The sequence below is a fragment of the Sciurus vulgaris genome, assembly GCF_902686455.1.
Source record: "Sciurus vulgaris genome assembly, chromosome: 16".
Lineage (NCBI taxonomy): Eukaryota > Metazoa > Chordata > Mammalia > Rodentia > Sciuridae > Sciurus > Sciurus vulgaris.
Genome location: NC_136477.1, coordinates 17906773 through 17933595, shown reverse-complemented (window position 1 = coordinate 17933595; position 26823 = coordinate 17906773). Strand labels below are relative to the sequence as shown.

The 26823-nt window shown below is 62.7% G+C and overlaps 3 protein-coding genes and 1 long non-coding RNA gene across 8 annotated transcripts in view; 2 read left to right on the top strand and 2 right to left on the bottom strand.

The window, feature by feature from the left end:
- ELL (elongation factor for RNA polymerase II) overlaps positions 1 to 5128 on the top strand; it is a 66827-nt gene extending 61699 nt beyond the window's left edge. The window contains exons 9-12 of the mRNA XM_079115002.1: positions 1085 to 1151; positions 1365 to 1536; positions 2826 to 2870; positions 3225 to 5128. Of these exons, the coding sequence (XP_078971128.1) occupies positions 1085 to 1151; positions 1365 to 1536; positions 2826 to 2870; positions 3225 to 3341 (401 nt within the window). The 3' untranslated portion in view covers positions 3342 to 5128. The remainder of the gene's footprint in view (positions 1 to 1084; positions 1152 to 1364; positions 1537 to 2825; positions 2871 to 3224) is intronic.
- LOC306646349 lies at positions 4823 to 8374 on the bottom strand. Its single transcript, XR_013759853.1, has 2 exons — positions 6941 to 8374; positions 4823 to 6885 (listed from the first exon to the last, which is right to left on the bottom strand). It is a non-coding gene; the product is annotated as an uncharacterized lncRNA (long non-coding RNA).
- A 55-nt stretch (positions 8375 to 8429) lies between these two features.
- Positions 8430 to 12247, top strand: ISYNA1 (inositol-3-phosphate synthase 1). The gene is made up of 11 exons (XM_079114996.1): positions 8430 to 8718; positions 8821 to 8949; positions 9084 to 9245; positions 9623 to 9755; positions 9841 to 10034; positions 10211 to 10360; positions 10441 to 10656; positions 10758 to 10922; positions 11006 to 11119; positions 11186 to 11403; positions 11528 to 12247. Exons 1-11 carry the CDS (start codon positions 8449 to 8451, stop codon positions 11733 to 11735), a joined length of 1959 nt encoding a protein of 652 aa, XP_078971122.1. The 5' UTR covers positions 8430 to 8448; the 3' UTR covers positions 11736 to 12247.
- SSBP4 (single stranded DNA binding protein 4) lies at positions 12097 to 25842 on the bottom strand. 5 transcript variants are annotated; one of them, XM_079115005.1, is made up of 17 exons: positions 25433 to 25836; positions 18603 to 18675; positions 18225 to 18286; positions 18057 to 18141; positions 15501 to 15590; positions 14838 to 14897; positions 14684 to 14753; positions 14460 to 14530; positions 14314 to 14381; positions 13942 to 13987; positions 13786 to 13821; positions 13641 to 13695; positions 13486 to 13556; positions 13315 to 13393; positions 12977 to 13005; positions 12664 to 12887; positions 12097 to 12435 (listed from the first exon to the last, which is right to left on the bottom strand). In XM_079115005.1, the coding sequence occupies exons 1-16, from the start codon at positions 25489 to 25491 to the stop codon at positions 12678 to 12680; spliced, it is 1164 nt and encodes a 387-aa protein (XP_078971131.1). In that variant the 5' UTR covers positions 25492 to 25836; the 3' UTR covers positions 12097 to 12435; positions 12664 to 12677. The 5 variants fall into 5 exon arrangements, with proteins under 5 accessions (XP_078971131.1, XP_078971133.1, XP_078971129.1 ...); XM_079115007.1 differs by having other exon boundaries at positions 12780 to 12887; positions 25433 to 25832; XM_079115003.1 differs by having other exon boundaries at positions 13641 to 13821; positions 25433 to 25842.
- Positions 25843 to 26823: the final 981 nt, after the last annotated feature.

Sequence of the window (26823 nt, the reverse complement as noted above, 5' to 3'; positions counted from 1 at the left end):
GTCCATTGGTGGCAGTCCTCGAGGGGACACTTCAGAGGGCTGTGAGTACACATGCTGAGGACGAGCCTGCCCAGGAGCGTGCCCAGCAGCCCGTTGCATCCCCACCTGGTGGGTAGCCAAGGGCGCAAGCCACAGACGCATCCTTCAGGCGGTGGGTGTCTCAGCTGCACCTGGGACCTTCGCCTGGGGAACTGTTTGTCCGGGCAGACACCCACGTGCCTCTTGTCTGACCCACATCCACATTATATAAATAGGGCGTGGGTCCCTGTAAGGTCACGGGACGTGTCCGCTCTGCCAGGCAGAGAGGCACCTTAGCTTTTCCACTGCTGCACCATAAAGTGACAAGTGTTGGGAAGGGAAAGTGTTCTGGGAGAGAGAAGGCCCGAGAGACGTGCCTTGTCCTAGTCCCGGGCATGTGGGGTGGGCTGAGGGCGCCCACTTCTCTCCCTCCCCTCCCTGGTCTCCAGCGGCCTTGGGTGTTGTGTGATATGACCAGGGCAGTGGGTTGGTGGCCAGGTCTGGGTGTGGTCTTTGTGGCCTTGACTAGGTCCCTTCTGCCTGAAGGACCACATGTTGCCAGTGCCACATCCCCGCGCTCTACCACAGGACAGCCACACAGTGTGGCCCCTGCTCCTCCAGCCTGACCTTGCCCCACATCTGGTGGGAGGAGCAGGATGGCGGCTGTAGCCTCAGGCCAGAGCCAGCAGCCCCGACTGCATCCAGCCTTGTCCTGTGTGGCCAGAAACTAGGACATCCAGGACCCAGGTTGGGCAGGGACCATTTGTTTCGGCTCAGTGATCTTTAGCCTGCCGTCAGCGGAAGCCGCAGAGGTCTGTGCTGCCCAGCCCTGGATGGGGCAGTGATGCAGTCCGCCTGGCCTGGCCTCTGCCTGCTGCAAAGGGCCCAGAGGCAACGTCAGGGTGCTCGTGCTGTGTGTGGCCCTGGCCTGCTGTGACAGGTGGTGCCCTCCCCTCCCGTCCTGGCTCCCACCCGCGGCCGCGGCCTCCATAGCACGGTCCGCCCAGCCTAGCCTGCTCAGCAGCGTGCTTCCTGCGGACGCTCAGGTGCACCTTCACTCTTACAGGTCTCAACGGGACCTGCAGCAGTGCCAGCGTGCCCACCTCCACATCAGAGACGCCAGACTACTTGCTGTGAGTACCTGTGGTGGCACCTCACTTCTCTGGCCAGTGGCCCCAGCACTTGCCTGGCTCCAAGTTTGTTTTCGTAAATTCCAGAAAGCACAGCTCTTCTAGGCCAGGCTCCCGCGTAGCCAGGGAAGTCCCCTTGTGGCCAGTTGGCAGTGGCCATTCATGGCTCAACTCAGTAGCCTGTGCCCTGAGGGCCCTTTTCTCTCTTCTCCTTAGAAAATATGCAGCCATCTCCTCCTCCGAGCAGCGCCAGAGCTACAAAAATGACTTCAATGCCGAGTACAGCGAGTACCGCGACCTGCATGCCCGCATCGAGCAGATCACGCGGCGGTTCACGCAGCTCGACGCCCAGCTCCGGCAGCTGTCCCAGGGCTCCGAGGAGTATGAGGTAGAGCCGCCCACCAGCCTCGGGTCCCCGCCGAGCCTCTGCTCTGGAGCCAGGGCACAGAGGCCCTGCACCCCCTGGTGCCAAGAGCACCCCGCACGGGGCCGGCGCCAGGGCCAGAGGGTGATCAGCCCACCCCTGGGGCTCTGTCACAGGCATCCTCACAGGCAGCCCACTTGGTCAGTGCCTCTGTAGTGGCGAGGGTGAGATGGGCTGAGGCGCGTGGGTCCCCACATACAGGAGGCACCCAGGGCCCACTTTTCTCAAAAGCCAGGACGCAGGGCTCTTAGCCCCACGTCATGAGCAAGACTACAGACCCACCCCTGCCCAGAGCCTGTCACCACTGCTGTGACTTCAGAGGGCACTGCAGGGCACTGTAGCTTCCAGACCAAGAGTCCCTGTCCCTTGGGCACCTCCCTGGGCAGCAAGAGCATCTCTTTAAGGGAAAAAAAGTTACTGGCTGGGTGTGGCTTGGTGGCGGGGCACTACCTAGTGTGAGGGCCCTGGGCTCCAGCCCTGCCACAGGAAGAGAAGAACCACTCAGTGCCACTTGTTAGAGCAGAATGAGGTGAAGGGACAGGGTCACCTTGGCAGGTGGGAGTCATGCAGGCTTGTTGGGGAGGTGGGCTCAGGCAGGTGGGGGCTGACAGCCAGGAAGCCTGGCGTCAGAGGGTGGAAAATGGCCAAGAGGAAACCTGGGGGCACGTGGGGCGGATTCTGGCCAAACCAACCCAACAGGATTCTTGCTGAAGACAGGCTGGTGATGTGACCCTGAGGGCCGTGAGGGATGAGGGACCCTGGGGCTTCTTGCTCAATGCACTCAGCAGGATTCACCAGGAAGTGCCTGGATGGGCCTATGGGAAGGGTCAGGACCCTGACTGGAGTGCGGCTAAGTGACAGTCTCCATCAGTCCCTGCACTCCGTCACTGATGGTCCCCGCCTGCCACCTTCAGGCCCTGGATAAGGGTCAAGGTTTACATTCCTTGCCCAAGGTCCGTCTGGTCTCCAGAGGACAGGAGGAACGATGCTGATCTCTGAGGGCCTAGGACCTGCACACTCCTACAGTCCCACATGGTTACTAACAGCATCCCCCTTTGCTTCTGGCACTGTGGACAAACCCAGCTGGCCATCGTTCCATCCCTCCTGAGGCTGTCCCCAGCTCCCGCAGGGCACACCCTCCATGTGGCTAATGCTCTCCGGCGCTGTAGGGAGACTGGTTCCTGGGGAGAGGGGCTACTCCATCTAAGTTTCCTCCAGATGCCAACATGACTGGTTTTCTGTTCTCCCTCTAGACCACTCGTGGGCAGATTCTGCAGGAATACCGAAAAATCAAAAAGGTAACGTGTCCTGATGTTGGGCAGTTGGGGTCAGATGCCGCAGTTTCAGGAGTGCGGAGCAGGGGGGCAGTTGTGGCGGGCCGGTGTCATCTTCAGAGTTCCCCTCCGCCAGAGAGGCTGAGCCCGTCCTGAGCTGAGTGTGGACACTGCAGGTGCCCACGGTCAGCGTGTGGGGGGCAGTCTTCAGCAGCGTGTCTTGCAGGAAGGGCGCACCACATGGGCTGCAGGGGAGGCGCAGCGGTCGGCACCCCTCTGCTGGCGGCTCTGCTGCTGGAGAAGAGCCCCCTGGCAGGCACTGGCAAGCAGGGGGCCGTGGCGATGCCCGCCGTGTGATTGCTGGCTTTTCTCTGGCAGACCAACACCAACTACAGCCAGGAGAAGCACCGCTGCGAGTACCTGCACAGCAAGCTGGCGCACATCAAGCGGCTCATCGCCGAGTATGACCAGAGGCAGCTGCAGGCCTGGCCCTAGCCTCGCCTCCACCTCGCGGGCCCTCTGGGTGCCGGGGCGCTGTGGGGAGTGCGGGAGAGCGAATTTATTTAAAACAATAAACACGGGGAGACGTACGCATCTGAGCCAGCACCGCGGCTACCAGGGGAGGCCCGTGCTCGCCCAGGTGGGGTGGCCCGGGCCCTCCCCACCTTCCAGCGCCCCTGTAGGCCAGGCTCCTGCGGAAGCCACCTGGAGGGTTCCACTTTCCCTCTCCCACCACGGAAGACTCTGAGGCCAGCCCGCCTGCCTTTTCTAGTTTTATACAGTGTCAGCCACTTTTAGCTACTGCTAGAGACTCAAGTCTATTTTTGTACAAAAGAGAAAGCAAAATCTTTTTTCTAAACCTGTGCCTCCCTCTCCTTGGACATCCAGGGTCTAGATGCTACCCTGGGTCCTGTCCCGCAGTATTAAGATGCCACCCAAGGCACGGCACTGTCGGCTTCCCAGGAGAGACTCCGAGGCGGGGCCGGGGCCACCGGGGCTGGCGCTGGACAGGGTCTGCTCCGCAGCCTCCCTCAAGGCCCACCTCCAGCGGCACCGACAGCCGCTCCCAGCTGAGGGCCGCGTGGCCCTGGAGCCCCTGGCCTGCCCTGCTATTTCAGGCCCTCAGCTGTCAGGCCACGGGGCATGTCCTGCCACCAGCTGGGAGGCCTCGGCGGCAGCACGGTGTTCAGTCTCGGTCCCAAGGTCCTCGGTTTCCCCCTCGCAGCTGCTCTTGGTTCCGCGCCGTCGAGGCCGTGCGGTCTCCGTGCTGCTGACCTCGCTCGGCCTCCGTCCACCCGTGGGTCCTGGGGTTGTCTGGGCAGGGCCACCGCTGGGGTTTGCACTCAGGGAGGGGCTGGGGCCCTGTGAACAGAGCCGCAGGATCCCAAGGACGGCGCTCTGTCTGTCCTCTCTGGGGCACAAGCTCCACAGTACCCCAACTGCTGCTTTGTCGCTGTGCCTAGTCTCTTAGTGTTCCCCAAAGCATTGGGGGACTATTTGTGTGTGTGCGCGTGTGTGTGTAGGGGGCCCCCTCCAGGGTGTAGGGGGTCTGAGGCGAGTGTTCACATTCAGGGCCAAGCGAAGCCATGACTCGGGAATGTGGTGGGCACAGCCGTGACCTGGGTCGGTTATGCTGGGGCTGGGGCGCCGCCCACCGCAGTGAGGCAGGGAGAGTGCAGGGCGAGCACAGATGCGCCTGTTTTTCTAAACCGCGGGGGTGTCTCCCAGTGGCTTCCAAAGAACTGGCGCCTGTGGAGGCGCCTTCGTGGTGTCCCATCCCTGCCCCAGCCTCTCTTTCTTTTGGGACCCCTGGGGTTCCTGCATCTCTGAGGAAACTGATCCTTCATGTTTCAATAGCTGTTGTTTTGTTTTGCATTTGGGGTGGGAAGGGCTGGCCGCGGGGCAGGAGTCCTGCTTAGGCGGCCTGGCCCCGCCCTCCACCTGGAACCAGTTCAAGGGCCTCTGTTGAATCTGCCTCGTCCCTGGAGGAGGATGGAGCTGGGGAAGTGTTGTGTTTCGGGCTCGATGGACGCAAGTTCTGGCTGATGAAATATGCTCTAACTTATTGATGTCTTTTCCTTTTAATGTTGTACTGTGGAGGAGAACCTTTGAGCCATGGAGTTGGTGTTTACAAGAATTTTTCACTTTTGCCAAAATGTTACAGTTGAAAGGCATCCGCATCTTCAGTCTCCTGACATTTTCTTAAAGCATCCGGTGTCCTTTTTGTACACTGAACACGCGAATGCTGATTTCCAACCTACAATAAATTTCACTGAACTGAACCCAGCAGCCCCTGGCTGCCTGGCTGGCTTGTATGTGTGTCACAGCCGGGTCTGAGGTGGCCCCAGGGAGGCAGTGCCCGGTCCTGTGATGGGGGTGATCTGGGGTTAGGAGGTGACTTGGCTCCTAACCACCATGGTGAGGAGGGGCGCAGGGGCTTGGGCCAGGCAGTCCCCAGGCCATTACCTAGAACAAGGACCGGGGCAGAGGGCTCTGCAGGTGCCCCAGGGCCAGGCGTCTCTCGGAAGGTGGAGGCAGACTGGACTGCATGGGGTGGGGGGCAGTCAGAGCTGGCACAAGCACTGTAGGGCCCTGGTGTGGCCAGGGCTGCTGCGTGACGGCCTCCCGCAGGAGGGGACCTGGTGGGCAGAGGGGGAGAAGCGTTGGGGAAACAAACCCAGACTCGCCCTGTTTCTGATGAAAGAGCAGCAGGTCGCCTGTGGCTGTGCTCCAGCTCGTGGGAGGCTGAGGGGGTGTCTGAGCCCAGGGGTGCAAAGCCAGCCTGGGCCATAGGCAGGACCTCACCCGGAACAAATGAAAATCAACCCTGAAAAAATGCAGCAGTGGCCAGTGGTGTGTATGGCTTTGCAACTCCCAGGCTGGCACCGTGGGGTGGGCTGTCCCCGTGCCACTGACGCTGGTGGCGTGGACTGTTCCAGGGAGGAGCTGAAGAACGCAGGCGCAGGCCCTCCAAGGACTGCGCGGCTGGGGTGTTTATTTTAAACAGGAAAACAGCCGTGGGGAGGGAAGGGTCCTGGGCTCCCTGGCTGCGGGTCTCGGCCTCCCTGCGGCAGCTGTCTTGGCCGGAGTTCTGAGGCGACACAGGAATCTGGGGGACGCAGGAGGGGAGGTCAGGCAGGCCGGCGGGCCAGGGTGCACCCTGCTTCAGAGACGGCCTGGCCACACGGCTCTGCCTGAGGATCGCGTCCCCCTCTCCACGCCCCAGGGCCAGCATCTGCCTCCTCTGGCCTTGCTGCCCTGCCTGGACCAGACCACCGCGGCTGCAGTCAGTCCCCGGCTGTCCTTCCTGAGTCATGGAAGCTCAGGGGGGTCTCCATCCTGCTGACCTGGGCACAGGGCAGAAACGGGTTGGGGCTATCGCCACACTCCTCCGGCTGGACGACACCCTTCCCTTCCTACTGCAGGGAGCCAGTGCCGTCACTCACCTCAGTGACACTGGTCCCCGCTCAGTCCCCTCCCTCAACCTTGCCATCCTACAGCCCCTGCCTTCACCTTCCAGCTCCAACTGCCAGGAAGGAAAGCAGCCCAGTGCCAAGGCCACCTCGCTTCCTGCTGTCCCTGTGAGCTTGTGGGGCTGCCTCCCCACCCCCACCCCGTGGATGCCAGGCCTGGGGTCCTTTCTCATTGCCACACGTGTCCCCACAATGCTATGTGTGGCCTCAAGCTGCAAGCATCCCCTCATCCTCTGGTGTCTTCCCGAGTGTCCCAACAGCAGGGTGAACATCTGGCTCCCAGTCCAGGTGTCCAGGCTGCCTCCCCTCCAGATGCCCCGACAGTCCTGCTGCCAGCAACGGGCTGCACAGGGGATGCCGACACCCTTGCCTCGGGTTTGACAATTCGCTTGATCGCTCATAGGACTCAGGGACTCACTAGCAGCCACACAGGACCATGCCCATGCTTCCTCTTTTGTAAATGGGGCCTTGGACCTCCGTTGCTCTCTCCAGCTGTGCCACCACCCAGCACTGCCACCAAGTCACCTGGACCCCTTTTAGGGGATTGTATGGAAGTCTTGTAGGGCCTGCAACACCTTTCCTCGTGCACCACAAGGGCCACGGCCCTCCTGTGTGAAGGGCCACAGAGGTGCAGGAAGCGCAACTGGGTGGTAGAGCCATTGCCTAGCCTGCTGGAGGCCCGGGTTCCATCCCCAGCATGAAGAGAAGAAAACACCACAGGCTCATTACATCAAAGTTTCACGTGACCAGGAGCCTTCAGAAATAGAATCCAGGGAAAACCGACCCAGGCTTCGGCTCCATGAAGCACGACAGCCGTGCAGAAAAGTGACTGGACAGAGTGTGTTCTAGAGGAGACAGCGGGACAGACACCCAGCGAGGCCTGTCTGTCCAGATTCTTCTCACCCCACTGCCTGGGGATTCCTTCGTCCCCGGGCCAGGCAGGACCCCTCTGAAACGGCTCTTATCTGCTATCAGTCAAGGAGGTCAGAGACCGCGGCTCTGAGGTGTTCTCGGTCTTGAGTGGCTTGGGGGCCCCAGGCACTGTGGGGAAGAAGCATTGTTTCAGTGACTGGCTTCAGGGGAGACGAGAAGGCAGGAAAAGCTCAGAGAGTGCTTCTGAGGACTTCTAATCTTTCAGCATGTCAAAAGTGGCATTTTGGGGGTGCTGGGTTCTGAGCCCCAGCAGTGTAGTTGCACAGGTCTGATTGGTTAAATCTGATTTGTGATTTATGATTCAAATCTCCTAGGAGCCAGGGACAGACCAAATATTTTAATAGCAGTCCCCTGGTCTGCGCGATCTCCAAGCTGCTGCCTACCTTCCGTGGGCCACCTTTCCATCAGAGTGGGAACCCCTTCTCCCAGGCTTTTAGGTGACTCGGGTGGCTCTGCTTGTAGTTCTCTCCTGGTGAACTCCTCTATGTATCTCAAAACCCCTTCCACCAGCCACTTCCTCTGAAAATCCTGCTCTGCAGGGCCCTGTGAGTTCCTTCCAAAGGGAGGTGCCCTGGTCTTGTTCCCCTTCCTACTCCTTCCGAGTGGGGCCCTTTCAGGGTGAGGCCTGGAGTCAGTCCCCAAGACCAGGCCCCGGGCTGCCTTTCCTGCAAACATTCCCAAACTATCCACCTTTTGGGCCAGCTCCAGTGGTGGAAACTTTCCGGCCGGCTTGTTTTGGAAAGTTCCTTGGGGGAGCCGCCCCCGCTTGCCCGCTGGGTTCCCACGCTCTCTTATCACTGCGTATGAGGGGGGCCTCTGGTGTGCTGTCCCGGCTCCTCCCCACACGGGCACTGGCGGTCCTCTCTCCTCCCCAGTGCACAGGCCTGTCTCCAGCCTGCTGCTGCCAATTGCTCCCCATGCATGTGAGCCCCGCTGGAGCAGAGTAAATTTGATCCATCCTGAGCTGGACTCGGGGTTCATGGGGCCCAAGGATTGGGAACAGCGAGTGGGGACTACCGCTCATAAAGGACGGTGTGGCTTTGAGGTCCCAGTCCTGGCTGGTCTGTTTCCCCTGCGGTATCATAGACCCAAGGGCCCCTCCCACCCACAGTCCCGGCCTCCCTGCCCAGCTTCATACCCTAGTTTGTGGCTGGGGTCTGGCGCTCAATTGCAGCCTCATCTTCCTCTTTTGTAAAATGGGAATAAACGGTCGCGCGCCCCAGAGGTTGCCTCGAGAACCAATGCTGCCCAGTGGGGACCCGGCCGCTTCCAGCCGGACCCGGACTCCACCGTCGCCGTGGCTCTGGGAGGTCGGGCCTCGAACCCCTACCCCGCGCTGCCGCGCCCCTCCCCACCAGGCGCAGCGGGGGCGTGGCGGGGGGCGTGGCCGCGGCTCTTTTCTCCCGAGGCCGCGCGCCCCAGAGCCCGCGCTGTCCGCCACCGCTGTCGGATCTGACTCCGCGAAGGTGAGTGAAGTCTTGGGCCGGTTGGGGTCTCCTTAGGGACCCAGGCCGGCTTGGGCCGCTCACCTGGGGTCCCCGCTGACCCTCTGCTAACCCGGGCCCCAGCTCGCCGCGATGGAGGCAGCCACCCAGTTCATGGTCGAGAGCCCGGACGTGGTCTACAGCCCCGAGGCCATCGAGGCTCAGTACGAGTACCGGACGACGCGCGTTAGCCGGGAGGGCGGTGTCCTCAAGGTGGGCGAGGGACCAGGGAGCCTTGGACTGGGGAGACGACGGGGGGAGGGGGATTGTCCAACATCTCCAACCCCTTCGCTGCCTGGAGGGGAGAGGAGGCAGGGGCCCAGCCTCACGACACCGCCTGCCCCCAGGTGCACCCAACGTCCACGCGCTTCACCTTCCGGACCGCCCGGCAGGTGCCCCGGCTCGGGGTCATGCTCGTCGGCTGGGGCGGGAACAACGGCTCCACGCTCACCGCCGCGGTGCTGGCCAACCGACTGCGCCTATCCTGGCCCACGCGCGCTGGTCGCAAGGTGGGGGGCCGGCGAGGCCCAGCCGCGGAGGGGGGCTGGGTCCGAGTTCCTGCAGGCGGGGGCGGGGCCTCCGGGAGGCGGGGTTCCTCGGAGGAGGGAGCCTGCTGGGGGCGGAGGCCGCGCGGGCGGGGCCTGGCCGCAGGCGGACACCGGAGGGCGTTCCACGAGGTGGGCGGAGAGCCGCAGGAGCCTCGTGGGGGCGGAGCCTGAGGCACGGCCGGGCTCCGGGGAACCGGCTCCGGGGGAGAGGCTTCCGCCCTGGCTCCGAGCCCGGGATTGAAAGCGCCGGAGAGCAGGGCGGAGCTTGAGGCCAGGGCGGGGCCTCCTCTCGCCACGCCTATCCCTTGCCGCACCGTGTCTGGTTCCCCCCCATCCAGGAAGCCAACTACTACGGCTCGCTGACTCAGGCGGGCACCGTGAACCTGGGTCTGGACGCCGAGGGCCAGGAGGTGTTCGTGCCCTTCAGTGCGCTGCTGCCCATGGTGTCACCCAACGACCTCGTGTTTGATGGTGGGCGGAGCCCTGGGCGGGATGGGAGGTGGGGTCTGAAAGGGCCAGGGATCAGGGCTGTGCCGAGCGTGAGGGTTCCCCCTAGGCTGGGATATCTCGTCGCTGAACCTGGCCGAGGCTATGCGGCGCGCGAAGGTACTGGATTGGGGCCTTCAGGAGCAACTGTGGCCGCATATGGAGGCCCTCCGTCCACGGCCCTCTGTCTATATCCCCGAGTTCATCGCGGCCAACCAAAACGCGCGCGCTGACAACCTCATCCCCGGCACTCGCGCACAGCAGGTGCTGCCTCATTCCGCATCCCGTGTTCCCTCCCACCCGTTCACTCCCTTGCCCAATGCTCCTATCCCGGGCGTCCGGACCCCACTTAATACTTTGGGGAACTGAGTGGCCCAGGCCTCTGCAAACTGGAGGCCTTGTACAACCTCCCTACTATCCTTCCTTCATCCTCCCCGCAGTTGGAGCAGATCCGCAGGGACATCCGCGACTTCCGATCTAGCGCTGGCCTGGATAAGATCATCGTGCTGTGGACAGCGAACACAGAGCGCTTCTGCGAAGTGGTTCCTGGTCTCAATGACACAGCCGAGAACCTGCTACACACCATCCAGGTGAGCACACGCCAGGGCGGGGTAGGTTCAGGGCCAGTCCCACAGACCCCTTCTTGATGACTGCCCACCCACGCCTGCAGCTTGGCCGGGAGGTGTCACCGTCAACGCTCTTTGCGGTGGCCAGCATCCTGGAGGGCTGCGCCTTCCTCAATGGATCCCCACAGAACACACTGGTGCCCGGTGCGCTTGAGCTGGCGGCACAGCACCGTGTGTTTGTGGGTGGAGATGACTTCAAGTCAGGCCAGACCAAGGTCAAGTCTGTGCTCGTGGACTTCCTTATTGGCTCTGGCCTCAAGGTACGTGGGTAGATGCAAGGAGCAGGAAGGGGACCTGGATCCGGAGGACCTACCTAGTGCCCTGCAGGGCCTACTGCTTTCCTGGCATCTCTTTTGACCAGACCATGTCCATCGTGAGTTACAATCACCTGGGCAACAACGACGGGCAGAACCTGTCGGCGCCACAGCAGTTCCGCTCAAAGGAGGTGTCCAAGAGCAGCGTGGTAGACGACATGGTGCAGAGTAACCCAGTGCTATACGCCCCGGGAGAGGAGCCTGACCACTGCGTGCGTGGGGGTTCGCAAGAGCCAGGTGGGGGGCTTCTGGCTGCGGGTGGCAGGGGCCCGTGCAACCTGGTATTGCACCTTAGGTGGTCATCAAGTACGTGCCGTACGTGGGGGACAGCAAGCGGGCGCTGGACGAGTATACATCTGAGCTGATGCTGGGCGGAACCAACACGCTAGTGCTGCACAATACTTGTGAGGTACGGTGGGAGGGGAGGTGGGTGGACCCGCCCACCCAGCGGCCTCCTGACCCGCCCACCCCACAGGATTCACTGCTGGCCGCGCCCATCATGCTGGACCTGGCGCTGCTCACAGAGTTGTGCCAGCGCGTGAGCTTCACCACAGACACGGACCCAGAGCCGCAGAGCTTCCACCCAGTGCTGTCGCTCCTCAGCTTCCTCTTCAAGGCGCCACTTGTGCCCCCAGGCAGCCCAGTGGTCAATGCACTCTTCCGCCAGCGCAGCTGCATCGAGAACATCCTCAGGTGTGCTGGGTCCCACCCGTGGCCCAGAGAGCCACTAGGGGTTGTGCACAGGGCCAAGGGGCTGCAGGCCACAGAGGCCACCAGCCTGGAGGTTTGCCCTGCTGAGCCAAACCCTTTCCCCCAGGGCCTGTGTGGGTCTCCCCCCACAAAACCACATGCTCCTGGAGCACAAGATGGAGCGCCCAGGCCTGGGCATCAAGCGAGTCGGGCCCGTGGCTACTGCCTGCCCTCTGCCATGCAAGAAAGGACCGGCACCCACTGCCTCCAACGGCTGCACCGGCGATGCCAATGGGCACCCAGAGGCAGAGGCACCCCAGATCTCCACAGCTTGAAGCTGCAGTTACAGGCCCCCAGCCCCTCCTGTTGCCCCCAGGGCCCACCCTTTTGAGGTCCCCTGAAGACAATAAAGCCAACGCCCCTATCAAACAAACCTCCGCCTGTGGTGTCTGCGACCTGCTCCAATGGCCACCTGCAAACCTGTCCAACATCAGACACCGAGCTTCTGCTCTACCCGTCTCGGCTTGTCACCCTCCTACCCACCCTTCATAGTTACTACCCCAATTCCCAGGAACCTCCCAGAACCCCAGGGACTCTGCACCCCTAGTCCTTGAAGGTGGACCCAAGTCCTGGGTGGGGACTGGTGGAGGATGTGGCTGCAGGCCCAGGCCCAAGTAAGAAAATCGGAGAACCGGCTACTAAAAACCAAAACCAGTTACATTTATTGATTGGGCCCACCCGTGCCGTCCTGGGGAGAAGGGACCACCAAGGAGCCTCCCTCTGACAAAGTGGGAACCGCAGGAAGGGCCCAAGTGGGAAAGAACGTCTCTGAGGTCCTTGCGTTTTTTATAAAATGAGAAAGTCTGTGTGGGGCCTCCCAGCTGTCCAAGCCTGGCTGGCCAGGAGTCCAGGTGCCAAAGGTGTGACCTCAGACCCTTGCCCCTGGTAGGGGCACTGGGCAGAAGCCGAGTGGGCAGGGGGCAGAGAGCTGGGGCTGCAGCCCCATCACACGCTCATGGTCATCCCTGGGGAGTACTGCGGAGAGAGGCGGCGCGCAGGGGCGGGCTCAGTTCTGGCCAAGGCTGGGACCCGCCCCCCAACCTCCCCCGAGGAAAAAGGGGGACGGGGAGGAGCAGGGTCGGATCCTGGGCAGAGCAGGGGCGGGGCGGGATGCACTGGGAGGCCGTCCTGGGGCTCTTGGGGCGGGGCAGGGGCGGGACTGGGGGGAGGGGAGGGAAAGGATGCCGCGGCCGCCCCCCCCACCTGGCCCGCCGCGGTCACGGTCTTGCTCTGGCCCCCCGGCCGCCCCGCCGGGGCCTGCCCGCCAGGCCCCTCCGGCCCGACGCCGCCGCGGGGGGGGAGTCGACGCAGTCGCTTACGCTTTCGCTCGGGAACGGGTGCAGGAAGGTCCCGGCGGCCGCCATCTCGCCGTCATCCCGCGGGGTGCCCGGGGCGTTGCTCAGGCCGGCCACGGCACCGGGGGAGCTCTGGGGGCGGCCACCGTCAGCGCCGCATCCCTGCCCACTCCCACCCAGGCCTCCGCCCGGTTCTCCCCCTGCAGAAGCGCAGGCCTCACCTTCGGCAACCCGTCCATGTCGCCCGAGCCTGCGGACGACAGACCAACACTTCATTCAGACGCGCCTGCGCCGGCCTGCCCCTCTCCAGAGCCGCCTCCCCGACCCGCGCCCGGGACCCTCCCCGAGCCAACCCGCGTCCCCGGACCATCTACTTGGCGCCGCTGGGTCCCCGGCAAAGGGCCTGTGGGGGCCTCCGAGTGGGGCGACAGTGGTTTAATGGAGGGGCGTTCCCGGGCACTCAACGGCACTCGCGGGTGGGCGGGCTGGCAGCCGCCAGGGGGCGCACGAGGCCCACCGAGCTGGCTAGGAGGGGGCGGGGCGGAGCCGGCGCGCTCACCCAGGGATCCGTTCACGTGGTGCGGCTCCATTGCGCTCATGGCGGCCATGGGGCCCTCCGGGCCAGGGCCGAGAGGGAACTGCGGGGACAGGGCAGCATGGGCCTCTGACCAAACGCATCATTCCCCCCGTGGGGTTACTACCCGGCTAGACACCCGCAACCCCCACTCACGTTAGCCCTGCCGGCGCCCGGCCCAATGGGGTTCATGATGGTGTACATGTTCTCGCTGGAGTTGGTGGAGTCTGGGGAGACGGCAGTGCCATGTTGGGTGTGCGGAGTGAGTGGGCTTCCCAGGCACCCACCCCCAGTCACCGCCCAGGCCGTACCTCCAGGGCTGGGCATAATGGGTGTTCCAGGGGGCCCACCTCCTCCTGGGGGTCCCTGCACATGGAGGGAGAGGGCCGTGAGAGAGGTCCCTGGTGGCCAGCCCGCGGCCCCTGCCTGCTGTTGCCCGGCCTCGCCCCAACTCACCGTGTAGCTGCCGGGGGATGAGGAAGAGTAGGGAATCTGGGAACAGGGGCAGCTGTGAGTAGTTGGCATGGCCTGGCTGCTCGCCCCGTGCCCCGGCGGCTCCACTACCCAGCCGGCTCCACTACCCAGCGCACTCCCACCCTGCCCCTGACTCACCGAGTTGCCACTGGGGCTGGCCCAAGGGCCGCGCACTCCTGGGCCCCTGGAAGAGATGGTGGTAGACCCTGGGGCTAGGCCAGGAGCATACAGCCGTCACACACCCACCCCAATGCCCCCACCCTGCTCTTATCTGCCTCCAGACAGGGCAGCATAGGCGGCCGAGAGATGGTCACCATGGGCCAATTCCCGAAGTTCAAATTCCAACCGCCAACTACGGTCTGACTACTCCTTTAGGCCTCCGTTTCCCACCTAATCAGTGCCAGTGATACAGGCACATCCAGGCTGTCCTGGGAATCCAGGGCCTGTCTCAGCAGATACAGCTCATTTACTGGGGCGGACACATGCTTTGGGACACACTCAGGGTCTTACATGTTCATGGCAGGCAGACCTGGGCCAGCAAGGGAGTTGGGCGGGGGTCGCATGCTACTGCCATAGCCCTGTGAAGGCAAAGGTGGTGTGGAAGGCCCCAGGAGGGACAGCCCCTCAGGCTTACTCCCCCTTCGCCACGCCCTTACCTGGGGCCCAATGCTGGCCACGCCCCGCGGAGGCGTCACCCTCTGCATCTGGCCGCCCATACTGGGGTGCCCTGGGGTGGGAGCAGAAGGAAGTGGGCTCAGACTGGGCCATTCCCCAGTGCGGGCGCCAATGGAGGAAGTCTGCACTGAGGCGGGAAGGCGGGAGGATGAGTTGGGGGGCTGGTAGCGGGCAGCCGGTCAGCCGCTGGAGCGTCCCTACTCACCCGGAGTACGCGGGGAGGGGTCCATGGCGCCAGGGAGGAGGGGCTGGGAGCCTGGGAGGCCCACGGGAGGCTGCGAAGGAGTGCGGCAGCACTGAGTGCAGGGTGCCCCCACCTTGGCCCAACGGCTGCCCCCCTCCCCTCATCCGTCTCTCACCTGACTCGGCATCCTCAGGGTGGGCCGGGGGCCCCCTGGGAACCGCGGTGACATGAAGGGCTGGAAGAGGTGGGTGGGGGATCAGCGTCTCCCCCACTCTCCTCCCCCCAAAGCTCCCCAGTTCCTCCTATGCCTGAATCCCCAACCTGGATAGGCCCGTCCTCTAGTTAACAAAAACATGGCCAGGGACTAGAGGGGGCACTGGTAGCTGGGGGAAGAGGTAGGGGTGCGCGTGCACCCGGCCAGGGCCACAGGTCCTTACCTGGCTGTGAGGCCCCATCATAGTGGCACTGGGGTTGTGGGGAGGGTGGGGCTGGGAGCCAAAGGGGCCCTAGGAGGACAGAGCCAGGTGGGCTGGGGAGGGGGTTCCATGGAGACAGGAGGGTGGGCCAGCCTACAGACAGCCCTACTGGAAGGGTCACAGGCAGGACTTGTGTCACTGGTGGTCGCTAGGACCACAGGTGGCCGCTGCATCCCCAAGTGCCCTGTGCACCTTTGTGCAGACATTCCCCCTCCCGCCTAACCCTAACACGGCCCCCTCCCTCGCTGGCTCTGCCAAGTGTGGAATGGGCACACCCACCACTGCAGCTTGCCACCCTCCCCACCCTCAGATGCACGCCTACACAGGGTTTGGGGGACAAGAGGTCCCAGGCCTGGCCATACCTGGAAGAATCCTGGAGCCATGGGGCCTGCAGCCATTGCATCACTGGGAGCCATGCTCCCCATCACCGGGCTGGGGGCCGCTGCAGCGCTCTGCAGGGGTGGGAGGCACCATGAGGGCCGGGTCAGGACACTTTCAGCACAAGGGGTCTTCCCCTCCTCTATGCAGGTGACCCTGGGACTGGCAGCCATAGGTGATCAAACTGGGACTTGAACCCAGGCTACTGACCCTGTCAGCCCAGGTGGGTGAGAGGGGACTAAGTGAGGGAAGAGCAGCTGCCCCCACAGCTCAGCAGCCCTGCAAAGTGGTCCTAGCCTTCCAGAGGTCCCCGTGAGGGTTCTGCTGCCCCAGGTCTCCGGAGCGTCCCATCCAGCTAGCAAAGGCTGCCTTGACAGGGTGGCCGCCCCCAGCTGGCCCTCCACTCCAGGTCCTCGCAGCTGGCCCCTATCCTCGACTGGCAGGCAGCTCGGCTGGGCCCCTACGTCTATCCAAAATACCTGAAGGCTCCTTCCCAGGTCTGCTATGCAGACAGCCCCCGGCCCACCAGTCCCTTCCTCCATGATGGAGGAAGAGCAGGGAGAGGGTGGGGTCCCTAGGCATCCAGACCCTCCTTAGGTAGAGAAGGGGAGACGATGGGGTGCTAGAGATGAGGGCTTCTGTATCTGCCAGGGGTGAGGATTCTGGTGGCAGACACAGAGCTGGCAGGTGACAGGCCAACAGGCTAGTTCCTAATCAGCTCCAAGTTTGGAGGGGGCCCAGCCTCTGACCAAGCTCAGTATCCTCTCCTGGCCGCTTGACCCTTACCTGTTCACAGCCCCTGCCTCCACCAAGCCAAGACCCCCAGAGAAAGGGATGCCCTGTGCCTGGGGCACACCAAGGCAGCAGACAAGGCTGCTCCTGAGCTGTGTCCCTGCAGCCCCGTGTGACTGTATCTGCAGTCACCAGGCACTTCCTGCTTTCCCTGCTCTTGGGAATGGGAAGGGGACTACTGGCTGGCTAAAAGCAGGTCTCTGGTGACACCCTCCCTCTTCGGAGGCCACAGCTGGTCTCCCTTCCTGCCCCTTCTGGAAAGGTCAGCCTCAAGGGCTCAGCCAAGACCTGGTGAGTGGAGAGGGACAACGGGAGCCTCCCATAACACCCAACAAATCCCTGGAAAGCCCTTGTGATTCTGAGGAGGACGACAGCCCTCCTGGGTCCAGTTTCCAGTTCCAAATTGCCAGGTCACCTCTGGGACCTCACAGGCTGTGACACACTCAGTTCGGTGGGCTGTGGCAGCTGCTGTACCAACACTGTCCATGGCTGGAGAGAGGGCATGTTGGAGGAGCCAAGCCCTCCGCTCACCCCAGCGAGGAAGGGAGGGGAGGTGGACTTGCCTGGGCCCCCAACCACTGAAGCCAAGGTGAGGGTGGGGTAGCACAAGCCCCGCCCCTGCACCCCCAACTCTAGGCCCTGAGGGGTTAATCATGATAGGCTCTCCCTAGCGGGTAGCCAGAGTCAAACCCCCCATGTCAATCATCCTGAAGAGGTAAAAAGGCCAGAGCCCTGCCCCTGTTGTCATGACAACAGGTTGGGCATGCTTGCGTTTCCTGGAGACCAAGGTCGGCTGGGGAGCCAGGGAGCCAGGAAGCCAGGGAGGAGCACACAGAACCCTCTCTCAGAGGCCAGGAGGATGGGGCCCTCGGGAGAGGGCACAGGACGCCCACTACGGTGAGGTGGCAGTTGCATACCCATTTCCTGGCCACAGAGACCCTCACCTGGCCTGGGGGAACCCTACCCCCTCTCTCCAGAGCCGGTGCTGCCATGGTGAGCACCTGTGTGTTGGAAAGAAGGTGCCTAGGGAGCTGCTAGACCCCAGCAGAAGAGGGAGGGCTGGAGCTCCGCTCAGAGGGGGTCACTGGCCAACACGCTCCACTGCGCCCCAGTTCCAGCAGGGTTAGAGGTCAAGAGTACTGCGTGCGGGCATTAGGACTCTCCTTGGATGAACAGTGACGCTGGAGGCCATCAGCATGGCCCTGTTCCCACGCAGTGTGCCTGGGTGGCTTCAGGGACGTGAGAAGCTAAGCACTGAGCTCCAGCCCTGCAGGGGCGGCCTCCAGCGTGGGTGGGAGGTTGGCTGCACTGTCCCCAGCTGCCACCAGGGAGGGAGGGCATTTCCCCCTCAGACCTGCAGCCCCATAATGACAAGATACCACCTCAGCCTCCTCTCCAGACAGGTATCGCCCCCGCAAACCCAACCGGAAACACACCAGAGAGGTGGATATGCATGCCTCTGGTGTGAACACGATCAGAAAGTGCCCTGGTGCTGACCTCTAGAGCTTGAGGTACAGGGGCGCCATTGCCTCCCCTACTTCCACGTGGGCTCCCAGAATCTGGGGTGGCAGGGACAAGCTGGCACCCACCCCCACCCAGCAGAGCAGAGGGAGGCAGGAAGTGAGGGAGGCTGCAGGACCCTCAGGAGCTGGCAGCAGTGGAAGGGAAGGTACAGGGACGATTCCAGGTCCCACCCGACTGCCCACAGGGCCCAAATGTGCCGCCCCCACCCCCAGGAAAGGACTCACATAGTCCTGGAAGGCCTTGGCCTCGCTTGAGTGCTCGCACGCCTCTCTGCGATCTGGCGCTGCACAGTACAGGTCCCAGAACACACTGTGGGTAGCAGAGGGGACGATGACTGCTCCAAGTCCTGTCTGTCCCTGTCCCCTCTCTGCCCCCAGCAGCACCACACGCACCACCACCAGGAATGCAGGAACCCAGGGGGCTCCCCCAGCGTGATGTTCTTCTCCCATCGGATCTGCAGGGAGAGGGAAGGCAGGTGAGAGGCTGCACCACCACGCCCGCCCCGCCCCACACCCAGCAGCTGCCTGAGAACATGGGGCTGGGAGGGACCACCAGCCTGGAGGAAGGGAGGGGGCGGGCCACCCTGAGCAACCGAGGGGACTCCCAGACCCAGGGCCACAGGCCAGGACGGTGCCAACTCGTGTCCCTGACCCTGCCCTGAGCTCCCTGCACCATTGAAGGACCATCCCACCCCCTCCCAACCTGGTGCCCCAGTGGAACCTGGGTAGAGGACCGGGTGTGGGCAGGGAGGAGGGCTGCTGGGAACTCACCTCTGACAGGAAGGTCTGGGCTGACTTCTGGGCACCGACATGCAGCAGGTACTCGTACACGTACAGCGCCAGCCTGCGGGCAGGGCGCAGCCGGCTGAGGCTCTCCAACCTCCAGGTCACGGGGACCCTGTGGCCAGTGCCTCCCCATCCCCACCGACCCACTCCCCGCGAAGCCCCCTCCCAGCTCTCAGCCCAGCGGTGCCTACGCGTCCATGGACTCAGGCCTCAACTCCAGGCCCGTCTGCTCAGCTCAGCACTGCGCGTGGGCCAGTCCTCGCCCCATCTGACCAACACCGAGACCCCAGGCTAACCTCAGCCTCAGGGGTACTCCACCCAGAAACCGGCTTCACCATGTCACTCCTGTGTGCCAGGCAGCGTCTCTTAGTGGGCAGCTAGCTGTGTCACAGGCCCAGGGCCACTCCTACCTCGTCCCCAGCCTTGCCTGCCAAGAATGTCCCCCACTCCCTGGTGTCCCTGGATTCTCATTCTGTTCCTTGGGATCACCAGCAGGTGCTGCAACCTTTCTGGCGACTCCCCAACAAAGCAGTGCCGCCTTTCTGGGGAGGCAGGGACGGGGGTGAGTGGAGATAAGAGCCCGAGGGCCACGTGTCCACTATCGTGCTACCCTAACACCCCGTGTCCTGCATGGGTCCCCTACTGGGGACCCCTGGACTTCTGTCACTGCTCACCCTGAAAACAAGGGCTCAGCCGCCATTCACCCAGACAGGTGGCCCCAACACTGCCCTCTGCAGGTCACAAAAGGAAGCCAGGTCACTCCCGGGCTCATCAGTCCACCTTCCATAGCAGGTTACAAAGGGACAACCCCCTGCCCCTGTTCCCAGTGTCACCCAATCCCCTGGCCTCAGCTCCTCCTGGCTCCCTGGGTACCTCAGGTTCTCCCCCTCCCAGCCAGGTCCCTGGTGGGCTCCCGGAGCCGTCAGGGTGGGCAGAAGCAGAAGGCAGCCTGGCCTGCAGGACTCCCAGCCGCCTCAGCTGTCTGTCCCCACTGGGTGGCCGCCCTCCCCTGGCTGACGGCCCCATCCTAAAATAACCTCGCCTTGACTCATGCCTGCAGTCTCCCAGCCCTGCTGGCCTCGCTCCGGAGTTCCGCCCTCACATCCCAGCACCCCAGGTACCCCATTTCTACTCCCAGTCTCACCCCAGCTCCCCCGACCTCCAGCGCCTCTGCCGTGCCCCACCTGCTAGGAATGAACGCGAGCGCTCCCCCGGGCGCCACTTGGGCTCCAGCGCCATCCCCCTGAGGAGCAGGAAGGCAGGCTAAGGGGCGGCCAGGGGAGACACGGTGGTCTGCCAGCGTGGGTAGGTCCACCGCCCCAGTGGTGGTGACCGCCACCTGAGGTGCGGGGATGGGTCAGAGGGAAAGTATCTGCAAACGTGTGTCCCCCAGACGGGCCACACTCACCGTCACATCATCACCCCACTCGGAAGCACCAGGCTCCAGGGTGACTCTGCCCCCACTCCTGCACCCACCCTTCCTCTACCCGGTCACCTCGGCATCGTGGCCTCTGGGGTCCTCTGTCCAACTTACTTCTAAAGGCTTCCTAAACCTTCGTGAGCAGCTGGCATCTGACACATCGGTCTGTGGAGGACCACAGACGGCCAGCGTGGCAGGTCACTGGAGAGCCCTCCAGACTGCGGAGCTCACGCCACCCCACCCTCCTCGCCACCAAGGGGCTGTGGGAGCCTGGCCAGCCTGGGGTCGGAGCAGGGGCCACAAAAGGCTGGGGTGGAGAGATGCCAGCGATGGACAGCAAGACGAGAGCCCAGGGAGGCTGCCCAGGGCGAGGGAAGGGCAGTAGGACAGGGCAGCATGGGGACAGGTCCTGCTACACTGCATTCCAGCCAGCCCCCACAAGGGGCAGCTCTCCTGTGCGCAGGCTAGTCCTGGCTCTTCAGCAGGCCCACTGAGCGTCCCTACGGTGTCCTCTGCCATCCCCTGTCCACAGACTTGTCTGGTGGCGGTAGTGTCTGACACAGTGTCCCACCAGGGTGCCCACCCCGTGCCCTCTCCCTGGTGGCCTCCCCTCCTGGTCTGAAGACATCTAGTGATGCCCCCAAACAGCTGGGCCCACCTCCAGCTGGCCTCCACTCAGCCTCCACTCTCCAACTGGCAGCCAGAGGCCAGCAGCCCAGCGCTGTTCTCCCCACCACCTGCCCCATCCCTGTCACTGCGTCTACCCTCACCTGATGCCTTTCACTCGCCCACTGGTCTGCAGAACACATGCTATCAACTCAGCACCCCTCAAATTCAAAGGTGCCCCTGGCCTAGACCTGGTTGAGTGGAACTCACAGCGGAGTGTGCTGTGGGGCTCCTCAGCCACACCCCAACATCACTGCCTTCACTACATTAAGAACAAAAACAAAGCGGGCGTGGTGGCCCGTTGTCCCAGCTGACCGAAGGCTGGGACAGGATGGCTCAAGGCTGGTTCAGGACTGGCCTGGGTCACATGACGAGACCCCAGCTCCAACTAACAAAACCTAAGGGAAGCGATCTCTCCTCACACCCCCGCCACATACCCAGTCCAGGTCTCTCACCAGGATCATGGCAGGGGCTGTGTCGTCCTGGGCACCTCTGTGCTCCCCTGCCACTCCTGATGGGACCCTCCAGGTCTCCCCAACACATAAACTGGCTGCCCTCCCACCCCAGGGCCTTCGCACAGGCTGCAATCTCCTTGGGCACTTCCATCCAGACCCCAGTGTCACAGATCAGAGGCTTCCCTGGGACATCCAGTCCCATTCTGCTCCATTCCCCATCAGCCCCTTTACTGCCATCTGCTGCAGCTCCCTGCCGGCTGCTGCAGACCCTCTGGAATGTGGCTTTGAGGGGCTGAGGACTAGCAGGCCCTGCCTCCAGCTTAGTAATGGGCGAGGGTCCTGGCGCTGGATCCAAATCCCCACCTACTCCCAGGACTGCCTGCGGGACTTCAGAGCCCCTGCCCCACCCCAGGGCTCCCTGCGGGCAGGTAGACAGGAGGCAGCAGTGGAGGCCCAGGGGAGTGGACGCTCCTCAGGCCTGGAGCAGAGTCGCAGGCAGTTCTTCATCACTCTGAGGGGAGAGGTGACCATTGGGGACCTATAGCATGCACAGAGCTAACCGACATGGGGACAGAGTGCAGTATTACTGCCCTGTGGACTAAAATGGGCCACCAACCACCACAATTATCCACAACTACCACAATCATGGAGAATATTTGTAATTATGGAGAATTACTATGATGGGGGCCCCTACCCAGCATCCCCTTGGACGTACACTCTGCTGGGGGCTGGGAAACGCCCTCTACGCCCCAGGCTCAGGTTTTCATTGAGTCCATCACCAAATTCCACTGTGGCTCCAAAGTGACCCTCCAACTCAGAGTCCTCCCACCCTTCTGCCAGCCCTGGGGGCCTGACCTTCAGCAGTATCTTGTCACCGATCCCACCATTCCCTGGCTTTTCTCTGTGACTCATGTCCTCCCCAATTGGAGGGCTTCATCTTAGGATTCCTTCCTTGAGACCCCGTGGCTCTGGACTAATGATCTAACTACCCATGTCCACGTGCCCATCTCAAAACCAAACTTGGGAGGAAAACAAAAGCTACCCAGTGACACCAACCTTGGCTGCCATTTACGGAACTATCTAAACCCACCTGGCAGCTCTGAAGTGCTCAGGGATACAGATGAGGGGCAAGAGTTAACCCAAGGCAGAGTGACCTTCCTAAGTATGGCCATTCAGACCCCAGCCTCCTTTTCTTTGCCATGAACCCTGCGGTCACTGCTGTAGGTCTGAGGATAGGAACCCCACCATCAAGTAGGTACCCAGCAGGTGCTCAGTCTGTTTCTAGGGCCCACGTGGACTCAGGATGGGAACCTGAGAGAGAAAGGAAAGGACTTGACTCCAGGAGGCAGGAGGCTCTGAGCATGGAGGAAACGCAGTGCTGGAGAGTCAAGGGCGGAAGCAATGGAACCCTCTTCACCCCACTTCACGGAAGAGGAAATCAAGGCCCAGAGACAGGAAGTGTCTCAGCCACAGCTAGTATTTCCTCAGAGTGAGGGGCTGCCAGTGTGAGTGCTCTGCTTGTCTTTCACCAGTCCCAAGAATTCCAAAAGGCACCATCATGGTGAGGCACGCCTGTAATTCCAGTGGCCTGGCCGGCTGAGGCAAGAGGATCCTGAGTTCAAAGTCAGTCTCAGCAATTTAGTGAGGCCCTAAACAACTCAGGGAGATCCTGTCTCTAAATATAATATGAAAAAGAGCTGGGGATGTAGCTCAGAGGTCAAGTGGCCCTGAGTTCAATTCCCAGTACAAAACAAAGAATTCCAAAAGGCGGGCTGTCCACTTTCCAGATGAGGAAACCGAGGCTCTATGATACCAGTCCTCCTCTCCAGTGAGGCGCCCTACACTTCTGAGAGCTTTCCTGCATCCAAGAAGCTAGGCTGTTGGTAGGTCACTTCCTCTCCAGGCCCAGGGCCCCGCCCACGAGCTGAGGGATGTGACCGCTTGTGCTGCACACTCTTTAGCAGCACACCACTTTCAAACCAACACTTACACAAAACCCTCCAAGAGAAATGGGTAAGCCACAGGGTGGCTCTGGCCCAAGATGGGACCTCAGCCTTCCCACCAGGTGCTGAGCCATTTCTAAGGGTCCTCAATCTTGATGCCAGTGTCCTCTGAGCACCGCTGCTACGCAGGCCAGGGGTGAGGCAATGGCAGAGAAAGGGGTCAAAAATGGGGATAAATTTCCCTACCAGCCCTGACCAAGAGCAGAGGCCAGGTTCAAAGAAAGAAGCATCATTTCCCCCGGAATGCCTGAAAGGGTCAAACACCCACTTGGAACCCCACCAATCCCACCTCAGGCCTGGTGCTCCCTCCCTTCTCTTAGCTCCTCCACCTTGGTCAAGGATGCCATCAACTGTCTTCCAAAGGACTGTGTTCACCCTCCCTAGGCTGCCTGGACTCTTTCCTGACCCTCCCCAGGCCCACTCCACGTGCGCACCTTAGTGCACTTCTGCAAACAAGCCTCCCTGAGCTCCGCTGCATGCTCCCTGCGCAGGGCCCTTGCACTGCTCTGCCATCTGCTGCCTGCCACCTCTCTTACCCTTCACTATCCCCAACTTCCTCAAGCACTGTGAATGTCCCATGGTCTTGTCAGGTCACTGAGTACCTGACTTAAAGATGTGGGCTTCTTCAGCCAACACACCCCAAGACCTATCCTAGTGCAGATCTGACAGTACACATGAATAATTCCCACTGGTGGGTGGTCACCTTCAGACCCAGCAGCAGCAGCCCAGGTGCCAGTTTCAGTAAGTCTTCGGGGGCTGGGGCTACAGCTGGGTTGGCAGAGTGCTTGCCTTGCATGCACAAGGCCCTGGGTTCAATCCCCAGCACCACCAAAAACAAGTCTTGGGTTTAAGGGTTCTTGCAAATGGAGCTCAGCTTCCTAACTGCACAGATGAGCAAGACAGGCCTGAGGGAGTGGTCACTTGCCTAGCATCTTCTGGCCAAAAGAAGCACTTCTCCAAAATGACCCAGAGGGTAGGCAGGGAGTGCGTTGTCCTCTTTGTGGAGGGGAGCTAAGATTCCAATGTCAGTCCAGGAGAAGGCAGAAGAGGAGGTCAGAGGCAGCAAACATTCAGGGCTTCTCTTCAATCCTCACTCCGAGACTTTCATGGGACCCCTTTCTGGTGACGCAGCCTCCTCTCGCTGCTCAGGTGGCCTACTCCACATCAGGGCTACCCTAGGGGTTCAACCTCTAGGATCCCGAGCCAGGCCTTTCCTCCTGCGGGCCCTCCACTCTGACACTTTCATGATACTGAGAGGACTGGGTGCCCTTGCTGTCATGGCACCAAGTACCTTTCAAGGGCTCCCCAAACCCTTAAAAGAGAATGCATTGCTCAGGGAAGGAAAGTAAGACCAGCTGGGGACACTCCCTAGCTCAAAGTCACAGGGCAGGAATGGGGCAGTGCCAGATCTCAAGCGCAGCAACCTAGCTTCAGGGGCAGTCGGCTGCTTCCCCACCCAGGGATTCCATTCTATCAGCCCCAGAGCACCTGGTGGCCAACGCTCAGAAACACGCCCAGACCAAGGGGTGGCCCCTGGGAACGCACTCTGCGGCACGGGGGGGAGGGGCTCGGCTCTGTGGCTCCAGAACGGTGGGCCGCGCCGCCACCCCGGGGGACGCACCTGGGCCCTCGCGCAGCTGCCTCAGCTGCGCTGGACAGGTGGTTGTGCAGCCCTCAAGGCCTCCCCTCTCCTTTCTAGCTCTTCCCGAGGCGCCAGGGTTCCGGAGAGGCCAGACTCACCCGCCTAGGAAACTTCCGCGGAGACTGCGAGAAGCTACGACACCCTGGGGCCAGAGGGCGCAACCTGGCGCACTCAAGTCTCGCCCCACGGGGAGGTCTCGCGACCCTCGAGTCCCGCTCGGTTCTCGCGCGCCCCTTCAAATCTCGTGCCCTCGGGTCTCGCGGGTCCCCCGCAAATCTCGCGACCCTCCAGCCGCTCAGGTCTTACACCCCCTGGAGTCTCGCTCCCCTCGGATCTCCCGCACCCCTGGGAAGCCCCTCGAGTCTCGCGCGCTCCCGGGTCTCATGCGCCCCTCGGGTCTCGAGCGCTCACGCAAGTTGCGCACCCGCGCAAGTCTCGCGCCCCTCGGGTCTCGCGCGCCCCCTCAAATCTCGCGCCTCTCGGGTCTCTCGCGACCCCTCGAGCGCGCTGGGCCCCGCACGCCTGGCAGCCCGCGCCCACGTGCCCGGTGCGGTGCCGGTCAGCGTCGGAGCCCACGGGAGCGGCGCGGACGCCGAGCCCCGCCCCCGGCCCCCGGCCCGCCGACTCACTTCTCGCGGGCCTGGCTGTCGGAGGGCACGGCCGAGCCCTTGCCCCCCTTGGCGTACATGCTGCTCCGCGCCGCCGCCGCCGCCCGGGCCCACACCTGTCAGGCGGCGCCGGGGGCCGCGTTCGCCGTCGCCATAGCTACCCCGCGCCCCGGGCCTCACCGCCCCGAGCCCCGGGCGGGCACCGCGGGCATCGTCCGCGCGGGGGAGCTCCAGACGGCCGCTGTGGCGGCCGCGGCGGCTCCAGCTTCGGCTCCAGGCGCGGTTTTATTTTTTTCCTCTCTTCCCTCAGCGCGGGCTGTTCCGGGAAGCGCGCGCCCCCTCCTCCTGCCGCGCGCGCCCCCGCCCGCCGCCCGCGGGCTCCGCTCTTAAAGGGGCGATGACGGGCGCGCGGGTGGGTCCCGCCGCTGGGACCGCGAGACGGGCGCGCACGCGCAGTGCTCGCTGCGGGGGGTGGGGGCGCGGCTACATACACACACGCACCCCAGCCAGGACCAGCCACCCAAATTGTTGTGCACCCAGGAACGCAGCCACACAGTCGCAACGACACTCTCAGACACAGCACCCTACAGGACAAAAGTACACAGCTGCCGCAACAACTGATAGACCCTAAAGCCCCAGTCACACTGCGTGTATCGCCCCAAAGCCACCCACCAGCACGGGTGGGCGCCACCACACAGTCCACCCAGCGAAACACTGCCATATGCACAGCTTAAATAGCGGCCAAAGCGGAACAACTAGACACACAGGCCCCCGTGTACACAGGCACACGGCTGCACAGACACGCCAAGCTAAATGACAGCGGCCCACAGCTGTGGAAGGGGCCCGGGCCGCTACTCACGGCCACCCCGGGCCTGCCATCGCAGTCTCCTGAAGGATGTGTGTTCGCACCTGGGGTCACACCGAGCCACACACGACCTAGCTCCATAGAGACATAAGTTTGGGGGTACCCAGGATATACGCTGTGGGCCCCCCTGCACCACCTCAGCACCACCACTGTCAACAGTAGGTGCTGGGGACGGTTCTCTGACTCTGCTCAGCCTTGGCGTGGCGGCTGTAAATGGGGCACCTCACCTTTACTTGCCCCCTTGCAGTGAGGGGTGCAAACGGTGGGTGCACCATTCCCCTCCTGGACCCAGGGCATGTGCAGAGGAGGTGGAGGTGGGCACGGAGGCAGGGCATCCCCCGCAGGGTGGGGGTCCGGGTTATGAGTGGTGGCCTGCGAGTGTGGACGAGTTCGGGCTACAGGGGTAGGTGGGAAGTTGGGGCCTCAGCGTCTAGATGTTTCTAATTGTGATATTTATCACGTGAATGCTTTTTTCCCAGTGCACGCCCACGAGTGTGTGTGTAAACACGAGGTTCCTGGGAGTTCACCTGCGTATTGTGCGTGGGGT

Excerpts from the sequence above, each read along its gene's own strand:
- ISYNA1 (XM_079114996.1), top strand. The coding sequence starts at position 8,449 with ATGGGAATAAACGGTCGCGCGCCCCAGAGGTTGCCTCGAGAACCAATG. Across the intron at positions 9,246-9,622 it reads CCACGCGCGCTGGTCGCAAG|GAAGCCAACTACTACGGCTC; the intron begins GTGGGGGGCCGG and ends CCCCCCATCCAG. Across the intron at positions 10,035-10,210 it reads CCGGCACTCGCGCACAGCAG|TTGGAGCAGATCCGCAGGGA; the intron begins GTGCTGCCTCAT and ends TCCTCCCCGCAG.
- SSBP4 (XM_079115003.1), bottom strand. The coding sequence starts at position 25,491 with ATGTACGCCAAGGGGGGCAAGGGCTCGGCCGTGCCCTCCGACAGCCAG. Across the intron at positions 18,676-25,432 it reads GACAGCCAGGCCCGCGAGAA|GCTGGCGCTGTACGTGTACG; the intron begins GTGAGTCGGCGG and ends CCCTGCCCGCAG. Across the intron at positions 15,591-18,056 it reads CCAAGGCCTTCCAGGACTAT|AGCGCTGCAGCGGCCCCCAG; the intron begins GTGAGTCCTTTC and ends CCACCCCTGCAG.